Source organism: Podarcis pityusensis, assembly GCF_964106645.2.
Source record: "Podarcis pityusensis genome assembly, chromosome: 18".
Taxonomy (NCBI): Eukaryota; Metazoa; Chordata; class Lepidosauria; order Squamata; family Lacertidae; genus Podarcis; species Podarcis pityusensis.
Window position 1 is genome coordinate 2,552,612 of NC_138043.1, and position 19,188 is coordinate 2,571,799.

At 46.3% G+C, this 19,188-nt stretch overlaps 1 protein-coding gene across 4 annotated transcripts in view; it reads right to left on the reverse strand.

Moving 5' to 3' along the window:
• ABCA7 (ATP binding cassette subfamily A member 7) overlaps positions 1-19,188 on the reverse strand; it is an 85,838-nt gene that overhangs the window by 17,085 nt on the left and 49,565 nt on the right. For 3 of the 4 annotated variants that reach the window (XM_080988695.1, XM_080988697.1, XM_080988696.1), the window contains exons 28-39: positions 17,951-17,968; positions 16,013-16,167; positions 15,019-15,143; positions 12,314-12,412; positions 10,879-11,077; positions 9,757-9,851; positions 8,883-8,915; positions 7,627-7,732; positions 6,607-6,681; positions 5,538-5,707; positions 3,690-3,867; positions 2,316-2,431 (exon numbers count right to left, since the gene is read on the reverse strand). In XM_080988695.1, coding sequence (XP_080844821.1) covers positions 2,316-2,431; positions 3,690-3,867; positions 5,538-5,707; positions 6,607-6,681; positions 7,627-7,732; positions 8,883-8,915; positions 9,757-9,851; positions 10,879-11,077; positions 12,314-12,412; positions 15,019-15,143; positions 16,013-16,167; positions 17,951-17,968 — 1,369 coding nt within the window. The remainder of the gene's footprint in view (positions 1-2,315; positions 2,432-3,689; positions 3,868-5,537; positions 5,708-6,606; positions 6,682-7,626; positions 7,733-8,882; positions 8,916-9,756; positions 9,852-10,878; positions 11,078-12,313; positions 12,413-15,018; positions 15,144-16,012; positions 16,168-17,950; positions 17,969-19,188) is intronic. The other variant, XM_080988698.1, reaches the window with a different exon arrangement.

The window sequence follows — 19,188 nt, forward strand, 5'->3', positions numbered from 1 at the left end:
TTCCAATCTTCTTCCACCGACTCTTTTCCCTGGTCTCGGATTCTGCCAGTCATTTCTGCCAGTTCCATATAATCCATCAGCTTCATATGCCATTCTTCCAGGGTGGGTAGATCTTGTGTCCGCTTCTGATTTGAGTGTTATGCTGAGGTCTGTTTTTGCTATTTATTTTGTGTTTTTGTTTTAGCGGCTCCTTTTGTTTTGTTTTCGTGACAGTGTGGAACCCAGTTCCGCTACTGATGACTGGAGTGTGTGACTGCAGTACATTGTTTATTGCTTTCGTTTTATGGATCTACGGTCTCGTTAGATAGTAAAATTCATGTCAAATTGCCACCACCGATAAGGCCCTGCCCACGTTCCCAACAAGGTTAAAGCAGCTTGTTCTGTTTTATCCGTGTTTTTGTATTTTATCTGCAAGCTGCAGATTGAACCCTGATCTGGCGAAAAGGTAGGATATTTATTATTATTATTATTATTATTATTATTATTAGTGTGTCTGCCCCTGTTCTGACCCCTGCAAGCCACAATCTCAAGGCATTTTGTCCCGGTGCGATTTCCCAGTTGGATTAATTGGGTCTTTTTACCACAAGTATCTATTTGCAAGGGCATCCATTTGGTTTTACAGTAGTGCCTTGGTTCTCAAACGCCTTGGTACTCAAACAACTTGGGACCCAAACACTGCAAACCCGGGAGTAAGCGTTCCGGTTTGCAAACCTTTTTCGGAATCCGAATGTGCTCTGTTTTGAGTGCCACACTTCCGTTTTGAGCGTTACGCTGAGGTCTGTCTGTTTTTGCTATTTATTTTGCGTCTCTGTTTTCTTTTTTCGTGACTGTGTGGAACCCAGTTCAGCTACTGATGGATTGATTGTGTCACAAAAATAAACCGTGTACCGCAGTCACACAGTCAATCCATCAGTAGCTGAACTGGGTTCCACACAGCCACAGAAACAAAAGAGTCGCAAAAACAAAAACGCAAAATAAATAGCAAAAACAGGCAGACCTCAGCGATACACTCAAATCGGAATTGTGTACACGGTTTATTGTTTTCATTTTATGGGTCCGTGGTCTCGTTAGATAGCAAAATTCACGTTCAATTGCTGTTTTAGGGGTCGTTTTAAAAAGTCTGGAACAGATTAATTCGTTTTGCATTGCTTTCTGTGGGAAAGCGCTGTCTTGGTTTTGGAACGCTTTGGTTTTGGAACGGACTTCCGGAACAGATTAAGTTTGAGAACCAAGGGACCACTGTGTTCGTCGGATCAGATTTACATGCAAGTAGGATTTGAAGCACAAACAGCAGCCGCCCAGGGCAGCCAGGGAAACCTGGGGTACAAACAATGAAATCATTAGTGGAAAATAATTCAGACATTCTTAAAGCATCAGTGAAACACTGGGTAATAGATACAGGACACAACGTAAGACCTCAAGCTCTGGGAGAAACGTTGGAAAAGTGATTTGAAATTTGTTGTTCTCAGAAAGAGAACTATTTGATAATGATTCCTTTTAACTCCTCAGTAGGTTGGCTAAGAAGCCAAAAGCGGAAGCGGATACGTGTTGGAAATGTAAAGAAACGGGAGGAACTTTTTTCACATGTGGTGGACATGCAGAAAGGTGAAAGCATATTGGGAAACGATTTATAGTGAGTTGAAAAAAATGTTTAAATTTACCTTCCCCAAAAATATAGAGTCTCTTTCGTTGTGATTAACTCACAGAGAAATCCCCACCTGCCGGAAAAGATTTTGGGGGGCATATTTACCTGATCCCCCCCCCCAAAAAAAAGCTCTACAACTTTGGCAGCCAATATCTCCCAAGACAGATGGACGTGAGCAAACATGGGTAGAGAAAGGTAAAGGTAAAGGGACCCCTGACCATTAGGTCCAGTCATGGCCGACTCTGGGGTTGCGGAGCTCATCTCGCTTTATTGGCCGAGGGAGCCGTCGTACAGCTTCCGGGTCATGTGGCCAGCAGGACTGAGCCGCTTCTGGCGAACCAGAGCAGCACACGGAAACACCGTTTACCTTCCCGCCAGAGCAGTACCTATTTATCTACTTGCACTTTGACGTGCTTTCGAACTGCTAGGTTGGCAGGAGCAGGGCCCGAGCAACGGGAGCTCACCCCGTCATTGCGGGGATTCGAACCGCCGACCTTCTGATCGGCAAGCCCTAGGCTCTGTGGTTTACCCCACAGCGCCACCCGCGTCCCAGAGAACTGTACTGCAAAATCTGGAAAAGCTCAAACCCAGCTGTATTTTGTTCTGCGTATTCTTTTGGGAAGCGTGGACTGAATCGGATCTCTTACCCCTACACCCCTAACTGCCTTACCCGTAGAGGAGGAGCAGGAGGATCAGAGCTGGCAAGTTGTCCAAGGAGACGTACGATTTTTGCTGGAAACAGAGGAAAATCAGCACTACCAGGAGAGCCGGAACGAAGTAGTTGCACTGGAAGAAGAAGGAGAAGACGCAAAGGTGAGTTTGGCAAGACGTTGACAAGGGAAGGCTTGGATTCTGAATATCTCCCCCTGGATTTTGGAACTCTGAATTGGTTTCCAATCTAACAGCAGACCCAGCTGGCTTGGGGACATTGGTTTCAGTGGGTCTACTCTGAGTAGGGCTAGACTGGCTGCAACACAAAAAACAGCGACAATTTGTTGTGGACAAAGGACAGCTGGACATATAAAGGGCCCCATGACCTTCAGGAGCTTAGGGTACATCAAACCTAAATCCGGCCCTGGCATGTTTGCAGCAGTGGCCTCGCTCCGCTGTGGCGCTTCCACTTCCGGGGCCCTCCCGATCACGTGCGTGCCCACCCCCCAATTTTATTTTATTTTTAAACCAGATGTTTCTTTTAAAATGTAAAAATCCGCCCCGATGGGCCTGTTGGCCCTCCAAAATAAAAATAAATAAATAGTAATAGTAATTTATTACGGTCATACCTCAGGTTGCAGATGCTTCAGGTTGCATGATTTCGGGTTGCACACCACACTGAACCCGGAAGTACCAGAACGGGTTACTTCCGGGTTTCGGCGCTTGTGCATAAGCGCTAAATCGCGCTTTGCGCACGCGCAGGAGCACCGAATCGCAACCTGCGCGTGTGCAGACGCGGCACTGCGGGTTGCGGATGTGCTTCCCGCACGGATCACGTCCGCAACCCGAGCGTCCACTGAATTTATACCTCGCCCATCTGGCTGGGTTTCCCCAGCCACTCTGGGCTGCTTCCAACAAAATATTAAAATACAATAGTCTATTAAACATTAAAGGTAAAGGGACCCCTGACCATTAGGTCCAGTCGTGGACAACTCTGGGGTTGCGGCGCTCGTCTCGCTTTACTGGCCGAGGGAGCCGGCGTACAGCTTCCGGGTCATGTGGCCAGCAGGACTAAGCCGCTTCTGGCGAACCAGAGCAGCGCACGGAAACGCCGTTTACCTTCCCGCCAGAGCGGTACCTATTTATCTACTTGCACTTTGACGTGCTTTCGAACTGCTAGGTTGGCAGGAGCAGGGACCGAGCAACGGGAGCTCACCCCGTCATTGCGGGGATTCGAACCGCCGACCTTCTGATCGGCAAGCCCTAGGCTCTGTGGTTTAACCCACAGCGCCACCCGCGTCCCTATTAAACATTAAAAGCTTCCCAAAACGAAAGAGAACGTGTCCTGGTTTTCCAGGACGTATGGCAACCCTTGCTTCTCTCTCTTTCTTACCATATCCCAGGTGAAGTTGCCAAGCCAGTAGACGCCGGGCTTCATCCCGCTGACGATCTGGAGGTGTTTGGCTTTGCTGACGCGCTCCTCGATGAGGAAGAGGACGAAGCTGGCCGGGACGAAGGACATGGCAAACATCACGCAGATGGAGACCAGCACGTCCACCGACGTGGCCATCCTGCCGGAAGGAGAATCAGAGGAAAGCAGTAGAGTCAGGGAAGAGGGACCTCATCCCATCTATTCTGACCCTCCGTGATGAAGGAGGGAGAGAAGGAAACAGGGACCAAGTGAGCTCGTATCTTAAACAAAAAATACCGTATTTTTGCTCTATAAGACTCACTTATTCCCTCCTAAAAAGTAAGGGGAAATGTGTGTGCGTCTTATGGAGCGAATGCAGGCTGCGCAGCTATCCCAGAAGCCAGAACAGCAAGAGGGATTGCTGCTTTTGCTGCGCAGCGATCCCTCTTGCTGTTCTGGCTTCTGAGATTCAGAATATTTCTTTCCTTGTTTTCCTCCTCCAAAAACTAGGCGCATCTGTATAGAGCGAAAAATACGGCAATCTTATTTATTTTTCACGCATACAAAAAACAAATTTTAACACAGACAGTAAGTTACGTCATCCATCCAACCCGTTCGTCGCGATTTCCCTATTTACCCTTGAATGCTGCATATTCCTCGCCAATGCTATTAGATAAATCCGTCATTTTAATCTATTTGTTTTAATAATTCACTCCGTTGCTCATCTTTCAAGCCCTACTTGAATTCATAGCAGTTCTTTGAATACGCAGTAAAAAGTTTCCAGTCCTCAGTGAGTTTTTCCGTCTCTGATCTTTGCTGTTAATAAGCCCCAGCAAAGGAAGAACGGATATAAAAACTTACAGAATGTGCAGAAATGGCAAAAGCTAGAGATTGGAAGGCCTGGGGGGGGGGGACACCTGCAAAAATGGGGGAATCATGTCCCCCCTGGTTTTTTCCAAAGCTGTTTTTTTCAGGAACAATGTGGGAGGGAGTGTGTGGAATATTCTAACTATAACAAACTGTTTTTTTCAATTTCTCCAAGAAAAAACGGCTTTTCCAATTTCCCTGGTTTTTCCCCAGGCCTTCCCCTCTCTAGCGAAACCTTACTGGAAGAATAAGAAATCAAGATAAACTTTTTTATATATAAAAGAACAGAAACGGTTTATTGACTATTTACAGACAAATTGTAAACAGATAAAAACCCTGGCGGGATTATTGTAATAACTTGCAGTTACATAAGAGTATATATAGAAGTGTACATATGGTTAATTTGAATTTGAATGTTATTATTTACATAAGAGTATATATCTAAAGAAGATTAAAAAATGAGTAAGTTAAGTTGGATACGCAGACGATATTAAAAATAAATTTAAGGGACCGCAGAAAGAGGGGGAAGGAAGTTTTTAAAATGTCCAAATGACTGTAAAATCAATGAAATGTAGATTATCTGAAAAGTGTAAGTAAAAATGTATTTAAAATCTTTTTGCTGCTAATAAGCTCATAGCATTTGGCCATAGCCGGCGTTTGGATTGGACGCTGGGTGGGGCAGAGACCACTCCCTGCTTCTTCATGTAAATGGTGCTGGCTAGATGACTTTGGAAAGTCCACAAGGACAACAGAAACTCAACCAAAACCCTTCCTGTCTGTGTGATCCCCAGGAACCAGAATTCAGAGGCAAAACCCAACCCAATTCCCGGTTTCCACGAACGGGATCCCGTCCCCCAACTCCGAGAGCAATGGGAGCACCCGCCAAGCTTCCGTGATGTCACAGCAGCGCAGCCAATCACGGCGCCCAGAGACCTCCCCAACGCTTCTGCGCCATCTACTCACAGGGCCACCTCCGAAAGCTGCTCTTTGGTCAAGTTGAGTGGGTGGTTGATGGCCGTAATGCCGTAACGCGAAGGGTCAGCCCCGGCAGGTAGGCTCGCCCGCAGGAGACCGTTGTTTGCCACATTGACGAAAGACACCATGGCATGCCAACCCTTGTTGTTGAACCACACCTGTGGGCAGGATAAGGTAAAGGGACCCCTGACTGTTAGGTCCGGTCATGGCCGACTCTGGGGTTGCGGTGCTCATCTTGCTTTACTGGCCGAGGGAGACGGCGTACAGCTTCCGGGTCATGTGGCCAGCAGGACTAAGCCGCTTCTGGCGAACCAGAGCAGCGCATGGAAACGCCGTTTACCTTCCCGCCGGAGCGGTACCTATTTATCTACTTGCGCTTTGACATGCTTTCGAACTGCTAGGTTGGCAGGAGCTGGGACCGAGCAACGGGAGCTCACCCCGTCATTGCGGGGATTCGAACAGCCAACCTTCTGATCAGCAAGCCCTAGGCTCTGTGGTTTAACCCACAGCGCCACCCAACGTGCAGGATACCACATTATTATTATGTGTTAGTGTTTAACACCGTGTTTCTCCAACATCAACATCACTGGAGTGGCCATGTTGTGCGGATGCCTGATGATCGTCTTCCAAAGCAACTTCTCTATTCCAAACTTAAAAACGGAAAGCGTAATGCTGGTGGTCAACAAAAGAGGTTCAAAGACTCTCTCAAGGCAAATCTTTAAAATATAGTATAAACACCGACAACTGGGAAACACTGGCCTGCGAGCGCTCCAGTTGGAGAACAGCCTTGACCAAAGGTGTCCTGGGCTTTGAAGACACTCAAACTCAGGACGCAAGGGAGAAACGTGCTAAGAGGAAGGCACGCTTGGCAAACCCTCACCGGGATCAACTCCCGCCCGGAAACCTATGTCCCCACTGTGGAAGGACGTGGGGATCCAGAATTGGCCTCCACAGTCGCTTACGGACTCACTGTGAAAACCGTGTTTATGGAAGACAATCTTACTCGGCTACGAGGGATCGCCAAAGAAGAAGAAGAATAAAATATACAGAAGCACACCTTCACATTCTGACGCGTTCTCAGCCCCTCAACGAAGCCACTGAGGTTATTCAGAAGTCTGTCGAGAGCACCCCCCTGTGACGGGATGGGAAAAAAGATCACTGTAGGGCTTAAATAGATCACCATAACATCTTTCGCTATTCATTCGTTCAATACATCACCCCCAAATCACCTCCTAAACGTCAAACAATAAAGAAGGAAGAAGCCACCGACAAAGAAGATTGGGAAAACAAAAAACAAAATACCGAACTATGCAGGTCATAGTAGATAATTTGAAATCCAAGAAAGAAAAAGGACATTCATTTATATATATATATATATATAAAAAGAGACATGTTTAACGCATACCATGCAAGCTTTGTGTACAGCTTTCTACATGAGCTGAACTTCTAAAAGTCACTTGTAACTTTTGTTTTTAATAGACTATTGTATTTTAATATTCTGTTGGAAGCCGCCCAGAGTGGCTGAGGAAACCCAGCCAGATGGGCAGGGTATAAATAATAAATTATTATTATTATTGTAACAAGATGAATAAGGTTTAAAATTAGACTGTTGAGAATATAAGACTATATGGACGTGCGTGAATAAGTATAAAATAAGGGAGCCAGGAGGGGGAGTGGAGGGAAGTCAATTAAGATTTCTGGTTGAATTATTTGATTGTAATGGGGCTTTGTTTTGTTTTTTTGCTATCATAAAGTTAATAAATTGTATACAGTGGACACTCGGGTTACGAATGTGATCCGTGTGGGAGGCATGCTCGCAACACGCAGCGTCGCGTGTGTGCACGCACAGGTCGTGATTCTGTGCATGCGCAAAGCACAATTTAGTGTCTCTGCACATAAACAAGCGCTGAAACCCGGAAGTAACCCGTTCCGGTACGGCCAGGTTCTGTGCGGTGCGCAACCTGGAAATGCGCAACCTGAAGCGTCTGTAACCCGAGGTATGACTGTATATTAAAAAAGAGATTTAGGATCACGCCAGCAGGTCTTTCTTGCTTTCCAACCACTGGCTGAGCCTCACCTCAGCGACGACGAGCCGGTCGCGGATCTCTCTTGCGACGGCGGCCACCTCCAACGGCGACGGCAGGGCTTCGGAACTGTGTGCGCCCAAAGAGAATCCGCCGTACCTTGCGAGGGAAGAGGGAGGAGAGGTTTTAGCCTTGCAGGGGGAGGGCAGTGGGGTACGCCCCCAGGAGATGAGATATCTGAGCTGAGATGGCCACTGGCTCCTAGGCTCATAAAACAACAACAATCTTTATTACGGTCCAGAGACCCAACAAATCCTTACAAAGCAATACACAATTCATACAGCCTACCTCCAGGTTAAACAAGCATTTTGTCCAGAATATAGGGGTTATTTGTTATTGCAACCACCGATAAAAACTTGGCCACTGCTAATGTTCTAGCGTTTGTCTGGTCTTCCAATAGGAACCTGACATAGCGAGCCTCTGATTTTCCCGGGAAAGGTACCAGCAAGGGTATTATCATCATCATCAATCTTTATTACGGTCCAGAGACCCAACAAATCCTTACAAAGCAATACACAATTCATACAGCCTACCTCCAGGTTAAACAAGCATTTTGTTCAGAATATAGGGATCATTGGTTCTTGCAACCGCCGATAAAAACCTCGCCACTGCTAATGTTCTAGCGTTTGTCCGGTCTTCCAATAGGAACCTGACATAGCGAGCCTCTGATTTTCCCGGGAAAGGTACCAGCAAGGGTAGTATCAGTTCAGCCCTGGCTTGCTCATATTTTGCACAGTGCAACAAAATATGTTTTATGGAATCGATGTCTTGAGCACACGAGCAAAGTCTGTCCTGGTAGGGAACTCCTCTCAACACTGCAGAAGGAAAGACGTTTAGTCTGGCTTTGGTGAAAAGCCTTCGATAGTTTGGTACTGTCAGGTTTTTAATGTAAGATGTTAACTTAAAGACATACCCATATTGTACTCCTACTGCCAGCCAACTACAGACTGCATGTGATCGAGACCGCAAGTCACTGTGTGCATTATCCTGTAATCTTTGCTTTAACATCTTTTGGGCGCCTTCATAACCCAGGTAATACAGTTGGGGGGGGGGTGACAGACCAATAAGCAGAATAAGCCCAAGAAATAAGCAGATGGTTTTCTGATTTTTGTGAGTGTGTGTGTTTTTGCTCATATAACATCAAGACGACCAGGGTCCTCGCTCAACCCCAGGGGGGCGTCCTTCGAGACGCCCCAGAAACTGCCAATTTCCAAGCCAGGAAAGGTTCGAATGAATGAACGCCGCTTACCGTTGTTCGTTGACCCATTTTTTGGTTCGTAACCTAAAAAAAGAAGGAAACAAGATCAAAAGCGAGTTTGTGGCGAGCTTAACATGAGCCAACAGAGTTTTTAAATCAAACCACGGCTTATCGGCTCAACACACTGTTTGCATGCCGCAGATCCCAAAGCAATCCCCCCCCCCCCCAATTTTTTATTAGTTTTCACAATATTATAAACAAACAAACACACAAGACAAACAAACATAAATCAGAGCCTTACTGAACATTACAGTTATTAACTTTGTTAAGTGACTTCCTCGCTTCCCTTTGGTTGAATTTCATTGCATGTCCTTTTAACGGTTTTCCAAATCCCAATTTTTATAAAATTTAAGCATTAACATCCTTAGATCTTCACCTTATGGAATTAAACATATTAATTCATCACTTAACATAAATAAAATCCTTAGCCCATTAGGTATCTGCAAGCTGTTTTCAGTTAGTTTAACTGAACAAATTTAACTAAATAATCATTAAATTTATTCCATTCTTCCTGATACTCCTCCTCCTCCTGGTCGTGGACTCTTCCGGTTAGGTCAGCTAGCTCCGAAAAATCCATCATCTTCATCTACCATTCTTCTATTGTTGGTAATTGTTGGGTTTTCCACTTTTTAGCTAACAAAATACGAGCAGCAGTTGTGGCATACAAAAATAATTTAACATCTTTCTTGGGCAATTCCAAACCTGTTATTCCAAGAAGAAAGGCCTCTGGTTTCTTTATAAATGTACATTTCAACATTTTTTTTCAATTCATTATAAATCTTTTCCCAGAAGTCTTTCACCTTGGATCCTGAAGCAATTTTGATGAGTGTGTGTGTGAGAGAAGAGAGATGTGTCGCCCACGTACCCTTGGCGGATGACTTTTGGGTAGGTCTTCACTAGGTAATCGGAGATGTTTCTCCCGGTGAGGTTCTGGAGAATGTCACCCGTGTTTCTCTGCATCTGGAACGGGGAGTTCGGATAGGTCACCAAACCTGCATCACTGCAGCCTATTGCAGCTGACATAGAAAGTCAGTCTGAGGCTGTTTACACCTGTTTACATCTCACAGAGCCGAGGAGCAAAGACCTCCAGCCGCCACCCTTTCCAAGAGGGTGGATTTGCAATTCAATACCTCTCATGTGATCTAAAGTTAAACACTCACATGTATAGTAGCAGAAAACAATGGCGAATTATCAGTTCAACTTAGAGCTCAGAGTCCCTTAGAAAACTGCAGTTATAAATAAGAATAATAATTTATTATTTATACCCCGCCCATCTGGCTGGGTTTCCCCAGCCACTCTGGACGGCTCACAACAGATGAAAAACAGAATAAAACACCACACATTAAAAACTTCCCTAAACAGGGCTGCCTTCAGATGTCTTCTAAAAGTCAGATAGTTGTTTATTTCCTTGATATCTAATGGGAGGACGTTCCACAGGGAGGGTGCCACCAGCAAGAAGGCCCTCTGCCTGCTTCCCTGTAACCTCGCTTCTCGCAGGGAGGGAACTGCCAGAAGACCCTCAGGAGATGGACCCAGGTGTCCGGGCTGGACAATGGGGGTGGAGACTCTCTTTCAGGGATATTGGGTCATTTAGGTCTTTCAAGGTCAGCACCAACACTTTGAATTGTACCCAGAAACGGACTGGGAGCCAACGTAGGTCCTTTCAGGACCGGTGTTATATGGTCCCGGCGGCCGCTCCCAGTCCCCAGTCTAGCTGCCACATTCTGGATTAGTTGCAGTTTCTGTGTCACCTTCAAAGACAGCCCCACGTAGAGCGCATGGCAGTGGTCCAAACGGGAGATAACCAGAGCATGCACCACTCTGGCCAGACAGACTACGGGCAGGGAGGGTCTCATCCTGCGTACCAGCTGGAGCTGGGAGACAGCTGTAGTGTCTCGTATTTCATTTCCCATTTCAGTGTGAATTAAACCAATTATACTTAACGCCGGCCTGTTGTCAAAGTGGGGTGAGGGGTGTCAAGCTTTACCTGAGGAGGGGGCAGCCCCCCAGCCGCTTCGGGGCAATCTGGGAGCATCTTCCGGGACTTCCGGGAGCTGCACACACAGTCCGGGGATGGGTCGGCCGAAGTCCAGTTGCCGTTCTTGAAAAAGGAAGCCAGCGCCGGCGACACTTCCGGGGTCACGAAGCCTCGTTCGTGGGGTGCTACCGACGGGCAAGGAGCCTTCCTGGAGCCCTCAAGGCAAGCAGCAGGTTATGGGGAGGTGTGGCCCCAGGTTAGGGGCCCCAGAGGTGCCCATTTGAATAAAATATTGAGGTGGGGGGTTAGGTAAGCCACACCCCACATAATCACAGGGCAGAGCACACACACACCATTTGAATGGCAACGACCATCAACTTTGGGGACCCCCTCAAATCATCCCTAGCTAACAGGACCAGTGGTCAGGGATGATGGGAATTGTAGTCCCAAAACATCTTGCAGGCCGAGTCTGCCTATGCCTGGTTTAATAAATAAAGGTAAAGGTAAAGGGACCCCTGACCATTAGGTCCAGTCGCGGCCGACTCTGGGGTTGCGACGCTCATCTCGCTTTACTGGCTTCTGGGTCATGTGGCCAGCAGGACTAAGCCGCTTCTGGCGAACCAGAGCAGTGCACGGAAACGCCGTTTACCTTCCCGCTGGAGCGGTACCTAATTATCTACTTGCACTTTGACGTGCTTTCGAACTGCTAGGTTGGCAGGAGCAGGGACCGAGCAACGGGAGCTCACCCCGTAGTTGCGGGGATTCGAACCGCCGACCTTCTGATCGGCAAGCCCTAGGCTCTGTGGTTTAACCCACAGCGCCACCCGCGTCCCAGGTTTAATAAATAAATATCCTTTATTAGGCATAGCAAACCACACATTATCAAACCGTATGCAAATTGTACAAAATACGAGCTCAACATAACAAGATGAGATCTTTAACTCCAGAGAAAATCAATTTGCATAAAGAATACATTGCAACACTACCGCATCACCGATCAATAAATCTCTCTATAATGGCCCAGTCTTTCTACATGGACAGCACTCAAAAATTCAGCCACTATTAAAGTAATTTGATCATTCCTGTCCGAGAACACTTGGTAGTATGGAATCGAACCTATTGAGTTTTAAGGCCTCTAATAATTGTCTTCTGACGTAAATGCCAAAATCACAAGAAAATGTGCTCCGAAGTATCAGGTTCCTGTTTACTACGTTTGCAGAGACGCTCTGATTCTAGGGGAGCTAAATATCTTCCTCTTACTATCATCGAGGGAAACATATTCAAGTAAGATTGATGTTATGATGGAAAATATTGAGAAAAACCAATAAACATTATTATGAAAAACAACAACAAACCCACAGGCCAAGGTGATTATGGAGGTTCAGGGTCCAGGAAACATATTAAATCTATGTCTGGTTTAAAGGCTGCTCTGCGAGGTACTCACAGATCCGGAAGATCCCTCACGCACTTGGTCCCAAAGCCGGGTTCACGGAGGAGAGATTCGAGGAGCCGGGAGGAGACCACATCGCCCAGAGAATCGTCACTGAGCGGCAAGAAGAATGAATGAATGAATCTTCGTTTGCATCGGCCGTCGGCCAAAGCGATAAAACAACAATACGATATACAGTGGTGCCTCGCAAGACGAAATTAATCCGTTCCGCAAGTCTCTTCGTCTTGCGGTTTTTTTCGTCTTGCGAAGCACGGCTATTAGCGGCTTAGCGGCTATTAGCAGCTTAGCGGCTATTAACGGCTTAGCGGCTTTAAGAAAAAGGAAACAAACTCGCAAGAACTCGCAAGACGTTTCGTCTTGCGAAGCAAGCCCATAGGGAAATTCGTCTTGCGGAACAACTCAAAAAATGGAAAACTCTTTCGTCTAGCGAGTTTTTCATCTTGCGAGGCATTCGTCTTGCGGGGCACCACTGTACAAAGAATAGAACTAAAAAGTCAATTACCGTATTTTTCGCCTTACAGGACGCACTTCCCCCCTCCAAATATGAAGGGGAAATGTGTGTGCGTCCTATGGGGTGAATGCAGGCTTTCGCTGAAGCCTGGAGAGCGAGAGGGGTCGGTGCGCACCGACCCCTCTCGCTCTCCAGGCTTCAGGAAGCTCTCCGCAAGCCTTGGGAGCTCCGCGGGAGTTCCCGTCGGGCTCCCAAGGTTGCGGATAGCAGCCTGCAGCCCGAAGCCTGGGGCGCGCTGTACAGTGCACCCCGAGCCTCGTGCTGATATCGGGCAGCCCCACAAGCTCGGGGGACAGCGGGGAGGCGGAGCGCGCCTTCCCGCTGTTCCCCGACCTGGTTTGGAGGCTGCCAGCCCCACAAGCTCGGGGGACAGATATCCGCAAGCCTGGGGAGACCGGCGCGACTTCCCGCCGGGCTCCCTAGGCTTGCGGATTGCAGCCTGTTCTGGGGGCTGGGGTCGGGGGAAGCTTGGGGATCCCCCACCCCAGCCCCGCGCCTGGGGGGGAAATACATTTCCCCCCCTTTATTTCCCCCCCCCCCAAAAAAAACTAGGTGCGTCCTATGGGCTGGTGCGCCCTATGGGACGAAAAATACGGTATATAAAATACATTTTGGGGTTTCGAATCAGTGGTCAAATGGTGGACCTTATTCTGATTGCCCCAGCGAAAAACCTTGCCACCTTTGCCGTCACCTGCTCATCTTGAGCTGCCAAGGGAAAGGACACTGGGGCAGTGGTTGGGCGACCCGGAATGGACGATAAAAGAGGGGTGATAATCTCATGCCTCAAGTCTTTATAAAGAGGGCAAGCCAGAAGGGCATGTGCCACCGATTCGGGACTGCCGTCTCCACAGGGACGTTTTTCATTTGGGATCTGTTGGAATCGTCCCTCAAGTCTTTGGATTAGATGATGAGTCTTTGCAAATTGTGTTTCTAAAGGAGCTTTTGTTATTGCCCAATGTCAAGGTATCTGCATTATTAAGTTTGTTATGGATAAAAAAATCATTTTAAGTTAGAGCTTAATAATTATCTCACTATTAATATGTTTCTTAATTGTATTTCACTATTAATATATTTCTTAATTCTATTTCACTTTTCATATACTTCTTAATTGTATTTCACTTTTAATATACTATTTCTTAATTGTATTTCAGTTCAACAATTACAGTGGTACCTCAGGTTACATACGCTTCAGGTTACAGACTCTGCTAACCCAGAAATAGTACCTTGGGTTAAGAACTTTTAATGGGTTAAGAACTTTTCACTATTAATATACTTCTCCTTAACTGTATTTCACTATTGATATAGGTAAAGGTAAAGGTAAAGGGACCCCTGACCATTAGGTCCAGTCGTGGCCAACTCTGGGGTTGTGGCGCTCATCTCGCTTTACTGGCCGAGGGAGCCGGCGTACACCTTCCGGGTCATGTGGCCAGCAGGACTAAGCCGCTTCTGGCAAACCAGAGCAGCGCACGGAAACGCCATTTACCTTCCCGCTGGAGCGGTACCTATTTATCTACTTGCACTTTGACGTGCTTTCGAACTGCTAGGTTGGCAGGAGCAGGGACCGAGCAACAGGAGCTCACCCCGTCATTGGGGGATTCGAACCGCCGACCTTCTGATTGGCAAGTCCTAGGCTCTGTGGTTTAACCCACAGCGCCACCCGCGTCCCATTTTAAGTTAGAACTTAATAATTATCTCACTATTAATATGTTTCTTAATTGTATTTCACTATTAATATACTTCTTAATTATATTTCAGCTCAAGAATTAGAGTGGTACCTCGGGTTACATACGCTTCAGGTTACAGACTCTGCTAACCCAGAAATAGTACCTCGGGTTAAGAACTTTGCTTCAGGATGAGAACAGAAATTGCGCAGCGGCAGCAGGAGGCCCTATTAGCTAAAGTGGTGCTTCAGGTTAAGAACAGTTTCAGGTTAAGTACAGACCTCCGGAACGAATTAAGTACTTAACCCGAGGTACCACTGTACTTTGATAAAATACCTATTTTGCGATGTGCAAATGGCTTCAGATACCTGTTGGGTCCTTAAATTACCATATAGCATATATTCAACCCAAAAAACCAGCGACCATTTGTTGCTGGCAAAGGACAGCTGGACGTATAAAGGGCCCCGTTACCTTCAGGAGCTTAGGGCCTCACCAAACCTAAATCCAGCCCTGGTTCTGAAACGCACCTGATGAAGGTATATTGAGGTCCGTACATCCAGGGTTCGAGGCGCAGAGGGGGGTACTTGCCGAAAGGGGGTACGATGAGGCTGAAGAGGAGGGCGATGCAGACGAAGACCGCCGGAAGCACAATCTGCAAAAGGAGGGAGCGGGCAGATCAGTCGCAGGCAAATCGTAGAATCGTGGAGTTCGAAGGGACCCCCAGCGGTCATCTAGACCAACCCCCGGGCAAAAGCAGGAATACGCAGCTGCCGACCAGAGTAGACTTGAACAATCAACAGGCTACATGATGTACCTGTTATGACCATTTATCTGCAATGCATTATTGGTTATATATACGGGATTGTCATTTCTGTAAGTATATTGTATTTGAATATAATGGGTTTTGTTTTACATCGTCGCCAGCTGATGAAGGGTTGCTATCGGAACGGTTCGTAATCCGGAAAAAACTGTTCAACGTTTGGAGGCTGCATTTTAAATTGGTTTTTTCCCCCTATTTTGTTTTTACTGTGATTTTACTGTTGTTAGCTGCCTTGAGCCCGGCTCTGGCCGGGGAGGGCAGGGTATAAATAAAATTTACTTTTATTATTATTATTATTACGGGATTGCGACTGTCGAAAGGCTTGTTTGCCTCGTCGATACCGACGGACTGCATTTTCTAATTTTGTTCATGCAACGTTGATCGGCTTCTGTTATTCGTGACTCCATTGCATATTTTTTGTTTAATGGGGGAGCGTGCCTGAAGTCTCGTTTAAGGCTCGGCTCGTTAATCGCCGTCGGAGGAGAGCCTGGACGGACTCCGAAGATGGAGAGACGTTACAGTTCGGTCGCACGGAAGTGCCGGCAGGCCCTCTGTCCGGGATGCTTTAGCCTCGCAAGGGGGTTGGGATGGATGACCTTCGGGGGTCCCCCTTCCAGTTCTATGCAGGCCAATTCCCGAGAGAGACCCCCAGCCCCCCAACCTCCTCCAAACCCGAACGGAAGAGGAGTCGGGCGTTATACTTGCGCAAGGAATCCCCTGGTGCTCCTGCGGGCGTACAGAAGGCGTTTGGTGAAGAGGGCGCGGAGTTGTTGGCGCACCAGTGCCCAGTCGGTCAGCTGGCGGGAGGCCTGGACCCCAATGCCCCTCAAGAGGTCCGTCTCCTTGGCTTCTTCTGCTGCCAGAAAAAAGAGAGGGAAGCCATGAAGCCAGAAATCTGAAAAAATCCACTAAGATAATAATTAATAATAATAATAATGATTTTTTATTTATACCCCGCCCTCCCCAGCCAAGGCCGGGCTCAGGGCAGCCAACAAGCAACAATAAAAATAAGTTGAATGAATACAACTTAAAAACAAAATTAAAATACTGAAACATTAAAATGCAACCTAAAACCAAACTGGAAACGGAGTTGTCAGATTCTAAAGTTCAAAATTTGTCTAAAATGTATAATTGTTGGAGTGGCACACAAAGGATGAACAAGTTAAATCCGTGATGATGGATTGGGCAAGAGATGTGGGACATAATGTTTGAAGATTGGGAAAGGTTGTGGAGGAAAGGGGTCAAGGAAAATATTATTAAAGGGAAATATTATGAAAATGATGTATAATGGTGTATGGAAAACCGTTACAATGATATATATGGAAATTTAGTCAAGGGAATTTGAGGAAGTTGCTTAGCAATGTTATTAAGATTGGATTAAGTACAGTTATGATGTGTGTTGGTTAAAATTTTGGAAAATTAATTTTAAAAATTGAATTAAGATGATGCAACCTTCTTTATTTACAAATTGCAATTGAAACTACTCAACACACACACCCCATTGCAAATCGGTGATTTCCTTATCACATGCCTCAAAAACCCCTTGTATATATTTCCGTATATTAAATAAGAGTGCCATCCGTACCGGTTATCGTGGCCCTCAAGATCTAACACATTGGTGTCTTTTAATGCAATCCATTCCTTTAGCCATACCAATCCTGCAGCCTCATAATATAATTCCAAATCTGGGAGCACAAATCCTCCTCTCTCCCTTTTATCTCTCAACACCTGACACTTATTTCCATTCCAGACAAATCTAGCTATTTCCTTTTCCCATTCCTTGAAACATTTCATTCCATTAAAATTGGTGTTGTTTGAACAAGAAAACCATTTTGGGCAAGATCTTCATTTTTACTAGCGAGATTCTTCCCCAAAGGGAGAGATGGAGCCTGCTCCAATTTCCCATATACTTTTAAAATATCTTTCCATGTTTTAATGTAATTGTCTTTATACAGATTTACGGTTTTAGTTGAAATCCAAATCCCCAGGTATTTAACCTTATTTTTGATTCCCAAGCCTGTTCTTTCTTGCAATTCAATTTTCTCTTCCTTGCTGCAGTTTTTGCATGCATACACAATTTTATTTTCGGCAACTCTGGCCCAGTCAGACCTAGCAAAAAGAGGCTCCTGGTTTCCCCCTCTCTATTGTCATTTAAAACTTCTTAATTAGTTGGTTGCTTATCATTTCCCATTGAGCTTTTTTTTTTGGCAAAGCCAATGCACGTTAATAAAAGCACCATCAGCTCATTTGCGTTTCCAACATTCCAAATTTCAAAAAAATTACGCTGGAAAAACGTTCTTGGTTGCAATCGAGATTATTCAAACCCCCTCATTACAAATCAGGTTCGTTAACAAACTTTTCAGCCATTTGATAACGTGCATTTTCGGCCGAATATCGCCCAATTTGCAATGGGGGTAGTGGAATAATTTTGATTGCAACTGCGATTAATCGATAAGCAATTAATGGATGTTTCGCAACCATTGAAGAATGCACCTTATTGTTGCAAATGGAAATAATTTTAAACTGCTTTTAACACGGCATTCTGACTGCTGTAACCTGAACCCAGGACCCTGGGGCGAAGGACGGGATTAATATTATTATTAATAATAATAATCCTGCCCCAAAGCGTCTTTTTTTACCTTTCTTGCGTCCTTTGACTTAAGCGTAAAGGTGGAGGAAGGAAGGAGAGAAAGGGAGAGAGAGAGAAAGAATAGAAGGAAGAAGTTAGATGCATCTCAAGCCCTCCCTCCAGGATTCGCACCCAGGACTTCCTGTACGTCGAGAAGCAAGGGGGAAACAGAAAAGCCGTTCTCATTTCAGCTCCCCAATCTATTCTGTGTGATGCTCTATGGCAGCCATCTTGCATGGCGCCACGCCTGCTCTATGGCAGCCATTTTGTGTGACGCCACTCTCCCTCCATGGCAGCCATTTTGTGTGTTTCCACACCCGCTCTATGGCGCCATTTTGTGTGATTCCACACCAGCTCTCTGGCAGCCATTTGGTGCAATGCCAGGCTACCTCAGTGGCAGCCATTTTGCGCGATGCCAGGTGACCTCCATGGCAGCTATTTTGCATGATGCCACACCTGCTCTATGTCACCATTTTGTGTGATGCCAATTCCCCTTCCATGGCAGCCATTTTGTGTGATTCCACACTCGCTCTACGGCAGCCATTTGGTGCAATGCCAGGCTACCTCAGTGGCAGCCATTTTGTGTGATGCCAGGTGACCTCCATGGCAACTATTTTGCGTGAAGCCACTCTCCCTCCACGGCGCCATTTTGTGTGACGCCCCTCCATGGCAACCATTTTGTACAACACCACTCCCCCTCTAGGGGACTCTCTCAAAAAGCAACCTGTGCCCGCTATTGGGGAAAAAATTGTTAGAATTCCTGCTCCGCGATTGCAGTCATGGGATTTTTGTCTATCGCATGACGGCGTATGTTTTGACTCCACAGAGTGGGAAGTGACGGAGACACTTCCGTGAAGTGGGACTATTGTCCTTTGTTCTTTTTTCCTCTTTGCTGTCTGATGCTAGAGAGAGAGAAGGAGCCATGTTGCAGTGCTCCGTGTCTGTTTATATGTAAATAAAGTAGATTAGCCAAAATGCTGAGGTCTGTCACGCGAACTGCACAGACTCTGCGGATCCCTAAATGTGCTGATATCTGTTGGTATCTGTCGTTGTGACATTTGGGCAGAAAAAAGCTTTTGAAGCCTCCGAACGATCGACCAGGAGGGAGAGAACTGTCAGTACAGTGGTGCCTCGCAAGACGAAATTAATCCGTTCCGCGAGTGTCTTCGTCTAGCGGTTTTTTCGTCTTGCAAAGCAACCCTATTAGCGGCTTAACGGATTAGCGCTATTAGCGGTTTAGAGGCTATT